The sequence below is a fragment of the Poeciliopsis prolifica genome, unplaced genomic scaffold, assembly GCF_027474105.1.
Source record: "Poeciliopsis prolifica strain line A6 unplaced genomic scaffold, Auburn_PproV2 SCAFFOLD004, whole genome shotgun sequence".
In the NCBI taxonomy this organism is placed as follows: domain Eukaryota; kingdom Metazoa; phylum Chordata; class Actinopteri; order Cyprinodontiformes; family Poeciliidae; genus Poeciliopsis; species Poeciliopsis prolifica.
The window spans coordinates 3,563,355-3,571,712 of NW_026562379.1; the positions used below are offsets into that span (position 1 = coordinate 3,563,355).

The 8,358-nt window shown below is 46.7% G+C and overlaps 1 protein-coding gene across 1 annotated transcript in view; it reads right to left on the minus strand.

Moving 5' to 3' along the window:
• Window positions 1–6,780, minus strand: part of LOC129359410 (rho guanine nucleotide exchange factor 17-like) — a 64,913-nt gene extending 58,133 nt beyond the window's left edge. Inside the window, exon 1 of the mRNA XM_055029026.1 lies at window positions 1,303–6,780. Coding sequence (XP_054885001.1) covers window positions 1,303–6,339 — 5,037 coding nt within the window. The 5' untranslated portion in view covers window positions 6,340–6,780. The remainder of the gene's footprint in view (window positions 1–1,302) is intronic.
• Between the last annotated feature and the right edge of the window lie 1,578 nt (window positions 6,781–8,358).

Sequence of the window (8,358 nt, forward strand, 5' to 3'; positions counted from 1 at the left end):
ATTACTGTAAATTCTCAGAAAACTACTTCAAAACCCATCCCTCACCGCTGTGGGAACAAAGTGACAAATGGCAGATTAAAAAAAGTAAGTCCAGTGCCAGATGGCTCCATTTCCAGGGGAGCCAGATGAATATCCCAAATCCATAATATAGCAAAGAGATTGCCGTTTTCTAGATGAGCCTTATCTTTTCAGGGTTGTGGGGTGGCTGGACTCTGTCTTTCAAACAATGAGCAAAATTGTAACATGAGACACACAGGAAAAACAACCACAGATGCACATACAAATACCATAAAGGCAATCTTGAGAGACCAATGAGCCTATTGGTCTCACATAATCCGTTCAAAATACCAACGTCAAGCATCCCCACCAGAAAAAAAAAAGAAAAGTGAACAGAGGTACATAGCTATCCCAGTGATGATGTAATGAACCAAAAGTCCTGAGTTTTGGTTGCAGCTTTCCTGCATGAGGTACTAAAGTTGTTTTTACTTTCTTCATACCTCACAGCCACATCCATGACTGCAAATACTAATAACTTTGACCTGAGTCAGGGATCTGCAGGAGAGATCATGTCTATATAGAGATGTTAGAAATACACACAGACAAATTTAATTCCCTTTCCATTCACTTTCAAACAAGTAACTACTCAACATAAGTTTAAACAACCTGACATAACAGAGCATCTCTTTATTTATGTTACTATGAACTACAAACACTGGGTTATGTCACCATAATATCTGCAGATGAGACAAAAGTAAATCTCTCAGCTTTTAAACATGGAATTACATAACATACTCTGATTGGAAAAATTGTTTATTGTATGCCTTCTCTATGACTAACCTTGGCACAGTCACAATTGATGACTGTGCCAAAACAAACGAAAAAGAAACAGCAGGCCCTGGACTACCCCTTAATCTCTTTTGTATGAGTTTTGTTTAATTAAACTAATAGCTAATGTTTGTTTAACACTCCTCGACCTTTCAATAGCTTCTGCCATGTAATCCTAAAACCCAAATACCCTCGTAAATAGCCATGCTGGGAGAAAAATAAACACAAGCGCTGAATGGTGCCGTAGAACCATAACAAATAGATTAGCTGTGTTTTTTTTAATGTATTATATTAACACAATATCAGAATATTTCATCGAAATTTTTGCTGTCAATAAAAAGAACACCACAAGAATATCTGTGTTGCACGTTGTGTGCATATTTCAAGGTAAACAATCACAACCTAAAACACAGAACACACAGCAGCAGACACAATAACAAGCACACTAAAGGAGGCGGTGGGGGAATCTGTACTCACCACTTTGGGTTTGGTCTTCTGTGGAGCAGAAGCAGGTAACGTGTCCTCTATGCCAATCTTCTGAGGTCCAGCTTCTGTAAGTCCAATGTTACTGGTCACACCAGAGGCTTCTGCACTAGGAATTAATCCTTGAGACCCATTACTTGCTATAGAAGCAGGTCTGGCCTCAATGTCCTCAAGATTATATTTTTGTGAAACATCCTCCAAAGATGGGACCTCATCTTCTGGAGGCACTGCTTGGAAGTCCACTTCCTTCAGGGGTTGGAGCTGTGGAGGTGGGGAGATGGGAATGAAGGCAGCGGGTTCACTGGTGTTGCGAATGTGCTTGGGTTTAGTTTTGGATTTGGATTTCAGTGGTGATGCAGGGAGAGATGATATTAGCTTACTTTGGTTGCTGTGCTCCTCCTGGTCCTCTGAACCCATTTCAATGGGGTGAAATTGGACATTGTCAGGAACGGATTGTAGCTTGCTGGGACGTTTTTTAGCTAGCCGACGTGTTATTCTAGGAGACAGAACCTCAGCAAGCTTGAGATCTAAGTTAAACTTCTCCTCCTTTTGATCATGGTCTATTGAATCATCTTCATCATCAGGGTTATCAGAAATAGCACTGCATTCTGACTGGGATGCAGCAATCTTCGCTTGAAGCAGTTGTGTACGGTTAGCCTCTGAATCCCACAGTTCCTCTCTCTGCTCACTTAGGATTGGTTCACTGCTAGAAGGTGGAATCTGTCCAGATTGATCCAACTCACTGACCTGATGTGTGCTGCCAGTTTGAGGGTCACTTTGGGACACTGGACTGGCCTCACTACGGCGACTGGGGTCACTAAAAGACTTCTTCTTGGGGGCCTTGCCATTGCCATGATCATCTGTGATCAACCTGTCCATTGCACCTGGTTCGGCTACAATGTTTCTGATGACTCTGCTGTAATCCTGAATACCGTCATCACGTAAACCGCCATCACTGTAAACAGACAAATCACTTGCCACGCTTCCTATGTTTTCTGATAGAGTAGATGCAACAGAGGTTTCAGGAGAAGCACCCCCCTTGACAGACAGGGAACCCAAAAGATTGCTGTCGACTGAAGAAAAATTGTTGCTTCCTTTTTCCGCAAGAGAACAACACCGCTGAGGCATGGGGTCGCTAAGAGAGCGATAGACAGTGGACTCACCATTTCCTACAGCTACTGTTGTTGACTCTGCATGATTTCCATTACTGAAATCGGACCCTGTGTTGTTGTTACCAGGAGAGAACTTGCGCCTTCGGCGGACTGCGCTTGGGGTTGCAGGAGATTCAAATCCTCCTTCTCCTGATGTTGCAGCTGATGTGAACCCCGTTGACACCGCACTTCTGGTGTTGATTCCCTCAGAGTTAAGTTTGTTCATAAAAGTAGTACCACTCATATCCACAATACAGTTGTCAATCTGAGCCGTACATACTGGATAGGTCAAAGTCTGCGGAAAGCGAGTTTCATTTAGATGGTTTGTACAGTTCAAGCTGCTCTCTGGCATTGTTTTTTCCTCCTGTTTGATGCTTTCCACCTCCTGAAGAGCCAACTGCTTCCATCCAGTCAGTGGCTGCCCGAGAACATCTTTTGCTACTCTCGACCCTAAATTAACCCCAGCTGACCCCAGGAAAGATCTCTCTGAGAGGTCAGTGGGACCCGACTCAGGCTCTGTCACAATCCCCTCATCCGTTAAGCTGGAGTCATGGCCTGAAAGCTCATCCATGGAGCGGTCATAGAGCATACTTTCCTCCGAGTCGCCCTTCAGTAATGCTCTCTCAATCTCTCCGGTCTGTCGATTGGACTTCTCCCAGTCTGTACCCCTACTGTTTAGTTTCTCCAGCTGCATACTTTGTTCACTTCTCTCTCTCTCCTTGTTCTCTCTCTCCTGCTCATGTTTATCTTTGTCTTTTGTGTTCTCAGACTCTTGAGCTGTGCTCATCTGAGCTTTAGCACCTCCTGTCTCATCCTTCCCTTCATCTGTTTGCTTAACCTGTAAACCTTCATTCCCCAAAATACTATCAGATGACATCAAAGCTAAATCATCATCATCATCCCTACTGCACATCTGGCAGATATCTTGGATGACCTGCCTGGCTTCCTGCACACATCTCTCCTCTAGTGGAGTTGGCATCATTTCTCCATCGTCATCCTCATCCTTTAGTCCATAAGTCCTAAGACTCTGTCCAAATCGAAAATCCCCGCCGTCACTTTCTACTTCTCTGTCTGACACCACCAACCTACCCTCAGTCTTCTCTTCATTCAAGTCAAGCTGCTGCTCAGAGGAACTCCTCTTTCTTGTGCCACCTGTCAAATAAGATCGTGCACCTGTTGTAAGTTTATCCGAATAGGTGAATGATTTTGTGCGCCTTAGAGTGGCTGTGAGGTCTTTTAGAGAAGGGCGGAAACCAGAAGGCAAAATGGTCCCACTTAGAGGGCCCAAGTCCCTGCAGTACTCTGATGAACACTCCCCAGCCCTGTTTCGGTCCCCTCCACTTGGTCTTCGCACTTTGAGTTTTGGCACATCATTTTTCAGCGAGTTTAAGAGAGTCATAGTTTCTGATGCAATATCGGGGTTGGACATAGAAATTTTGTTAGCCTTATTTGCAGCCTCTCTCCCTGTTGTTTTCCTTAGTACAACAGTGTCAAGACCTCTTACTCCTGAAGGTCCTCCACTTTCTCTGGGCGTTACACTTGGCATGAAGGTTACTGTCGGCAAGATTTTGGGACGCACTCGGACAGGTGCCCGGGAGAAGTTGTCTCCATGTCCAAAGCTGGGGGACCGGTACATGGTGAAATTCCCATGGTAAGTTTTACTCAACACCGACGACGAAGCAGCTCTGCTTGTTCTGCCTTCTGATCCACTGGTGTGAAAGAGCATGTTCGCTCCACAGCTGCCACCATTCCCCTGATTCTCTTCTTTTGGAGTCTCAGTGCTGGAGTATCTGCTACTGCAGCATGAATCACCAGGACTAGAAACAAAAGGGGGTATCTTTACCTTTGACACTCGTGATACAGCAGGAAGTGTGGTGGACATAGTAGGCGAGGAAAGCCGTTCCCAGTGCTGCACCCTGGCTTTATTGCTACGACCACCAGGTTCTCGTGCTGAGTGGCTCCGATGTATCATCCCTGTAACTTCTCCAGTGTTTTGCTGCTGCCTCTCTGTGTGATCCATGGTCAGGGCTGGATCACTGTCACTGCCTTCTGATTCACCATACTGATCATTGTAATCATCGCGGCCTGCTGCTAGAGCAGCCCCGCTGAGCTTCTTCTTTTTTCTTAGAGAGCGACGGCGCACTGCCTCTCTACAGTGGGGGCCTATAGAAGCAGGGCTGTCCTCCTCGCTGCCTGAGGACCTGCCAATGACCTTTGCGCCCCAACGACCATTTTTATTGCGGGATAAATAGCTGCCCCCTCGCTCAGTGGCACTCCTTTCCCCTCCCCTGCAAGTGACAGAGGAAGCAGGACATGAGGGATAACCCCAAGCCCCTCCTCTCTTTCTCCTGCTGTGCACCTCTTCTTCGTCTCCAGAGCTTAACTTCCAATGGAAGCTGAGAGGAGAACTAACTTTTGTAGAGGCTCCTGGCTCAGAGGGGGGAGCTATAGTAGAGAAATAGGAGGTAATGGCTTTATCTGGAGCTGGAGCAAAGGAGATGGAGGAGGTGGTGGGGGCTGGTGCTCTAGAAGAGCTATGTGAGGAATGTAAACTATCCCTGGGCAGCCCGACCCCCTGTATATCCCTTCTCTCCCTCTCTGTCGGCTGCTGTAGAGAGGAGCAGCAGGAGGAGGTGTCTAAGCCCACCGATCGCCTCGAAGACGGAGCAGCACAGGGTTGAAGGTCAGGATTAGGGTCAGGCGTCGGTCCAGTTTTTCTGGGGAACCTACAGGTAGCTTCTGCCTCAGCACTGGCACTACGAGACCTGCATGTCGACGAATTACTCCTGTGAAAGTTACACTCAGTGTGAAAATGACTTCTGGAAGATAATTCAGAATTTTCTGTATCTCCTTCCTGGTCACTTGAGGGATGAGGATGGTCGGTTTTGAAATAAATGTCCACACAATAACAAGAAGTGTCTTTAGTAGAGCCAGTTTCCCTGTGTCCTTCTCCTGATACGAATTGATCCAAAACAGAAATGCAAACTGACTGCTTGCCACTTCCAATGCAGCTGGAGTCACATAAATAGCCTCTGCCAGCTGCCTTCAAGCTCTCACATGGGTCCGTCCTGAGCGGTCGCGAAGCTTTCTCGTCGAACAGTTGTCTGATTTTGGTGACGCTGGGCCACCTTTCAGAATGCGCGGGGATGTGGCGATAACTCCTGTGGGCTTTGCAGGGCAGTGATGCCTCTCTACCGCCAGCATCCTCCTCCTCATCCGTAGTCAAACTCTTTCTAAGATCAGCGGCAGAGATGTGAGAATAACCTCTCTTACCAGACTTGCCGCTCTCAGCCGAGAGGCGCCTAAATATCCACCTCTCCGAGTCTGAGCCCGACACAGAGTCGGTGCCGGAGTGAAACTTCAGCGACTTGCTGTCCGAGAGAGACTCTGCAGGGGTTGGGTCGCTCTCCAAGAAACACCCCTCGCCGCTGTCTTCGTGGAAAGATTTACGAGCCGGAGAGCCGTCTCCCCCGTCGCCTCGGGCCCGGGGTCGAGTGCTGCTCCCCCGCGTAGGCGCCGCGCCGTCTCCCGGCGAGGCTTGTCGCGTCCTGCTGGATCCGCCGCTCGTCTTGCCGCCGCCGCTGCAGCTGAACCTCTCCGTGAGCTGGCGGATGGACGGAGAAATAGAGGAGGGAAGAGCGGAGGAGCCTCTCTTTGGCTCTGCGGTTGCGGTGGCGGAGATTTTGGAAACTTTTCTTGACACACTGACATTACGCGTCGCCCAGGACCGCTCTGCTCGGCTGGGCTCCGGGGGGAGGGCGACGCCGACTGACTCCGAACCCTCTGACTCCCGCTGCCGCTCCTCACTCCCGCTGGAGCCCAGCTTTCTGAAAGAGGCGCCGCGATGCGCGGCCGCGTTCTTCTTTTTCCTCTCAGCCATTGTTCATGTCTGTCTTTGTTACAACGCTTGAAAAAGCTCCCTTTCTGCTGGTCGCTCCATTCTTCTCCTGTCCCCTCTTCTCACAGTCCAACCAACCCCAAACAACAACTTTTTCATTGAAGCTGTTTGTAAAAACACCAAGCTGCTCCTTTATGTATAAAAACGACCAGGCAGCGGGGGGGTTAAAAAGAAAAGGTGAGGGCAGACCTCTTGATCGAAAACTTACATATTTGATCGAATGCCGAAACCGCATCCAAAGAAAGGCGAAACTTTTTTTGTTTGTTTGTTTGTTTGTTTTTTGGGCCAAAAACTTCCCCAGCCAACCTCTTCACAAACACAACTTTTCCGTTGTTGTTCCTACTGTTTGTAAATCTGCGCACATCCTTCCCTGCGCACCGACCACGCTGAACTGCACCAAAACTGTTTGTGGATTCCTTATTTTGCCATCATTTGCTTTTCCGTGACTTGTGTTGTGTTTTTGCGCGTGCATGTTAATGCTCGAGATAGGGCAGAGGGGGTGGGCGGGACTAAGGGGGTATAGGGGCTGTCATAACCCCCTTGGGGAACTGAGAGGAAAAGCTCCCCCCCCCCCCTCGTCTCCCTCCTCCCCTGTTGATAGAGGGGAGATACAGTGAACTAACTGGATGTAATTATAGCCTCTTCCCTTGTGAAAAACACAACAGCACTGTCAGGACAGGAGGGGGGGAAAGTTCTCAAATAAGTAGCCACTATAAAACAGAACAGATTTCTACCATTATTCTGACTGCAGCGTTTTTAGAAAGGAAAAAGAAAAAAAAAAGTCAGATCACTGCAGACTTTGCAACAGCTTTGGCACAGCGAGGAGCTCCAGAAGCCGCATGTCAGCATTTGTAGGAAGGGGGTTGGGGGGCAAAGATACAAGTTTTCATTCCTGCACAATAACCTCTCTGTGGTGCTTCCCATGTGGCTGTCTGCTTAACAGGTCCTTTTGTTCCAGAGGGGAATTCTGTGCTCCAGTCTCTCACAAAGGAAAGGGTGGGAGGTTATCACTGCAGCGCCCCCCACCGGTGGGATCCCTACACCTTCAGTTCTGAGTTGGAGGACATGAAAGTACATGCAGGTTCAAAAGGACTCCTGCTGAGTTTGGGTTGTAATTTGCTAAACTGCCAAATGTTCTTTACTGTTTTAAAGTGAAAGCTAAAACACCGGCCTTTCAACAACACCGAGGCTGCATACCTGAGCCAACAAGATAGAAAAAAATTACTTGAAGTAGGCGGAGAAAAATGTGAAGAAAGAGTGAGGTTTTTATACAAGTAACTTAAATGATTCTTAAAAACAGCAAGTCTGGTCACCTCGATTCCTTCTGCACGCTTTCCCCGTTCTTGAAAGAGTTCTCTCTAGGTACTCAGGCATCCTCTTGCAGTCAAAAAAAACAATACCTTTAGGCTATTTGGTTACTATAATTTTCCCTTATGATTTAGTGAGTTTGTTTGTTCAGTAGTTCTTCGTGATGGGCTGGTGACCTGCACAGGATGTACTCCCCTGACCGCTGGAGAAAGATACCACTCTGACCCTGTAAGGACAAGCACTCACAATACGTGAGAGTCCTCTGATCAATAAAGGTTAACATTTTACATATGTCTTGAATAAATACATTGGACTCCAAATAATATTTGACTAAAATGCCCCAAAGGAGGTTGCTGAGAAATTACAGGCTTTATAGCCACCAACATAATAAATAAACCCAACATAATTAGTGTTTATAAAACTAATTCAGGTTTTTGGATCATCAAATTCAAATAAATGAGATTCACGCCTGTAATGGAAGCATTTTAAATCATAGTCCATAGAAGTTATGTAGTTTGCATCTCCTTTTATTTGCGTTTTTAGCTTCTAAGTTATTTTGAATCTGTTCAAAAACAATTTCACAGAAAACTATGAGTCTAAGAAAATAAAATATTTACAACACAGAGACATTTTTGACACCGAACATTTTTTGACATGTTACACTTTTTCTAAAATAAAAATCTACAGTTTTTA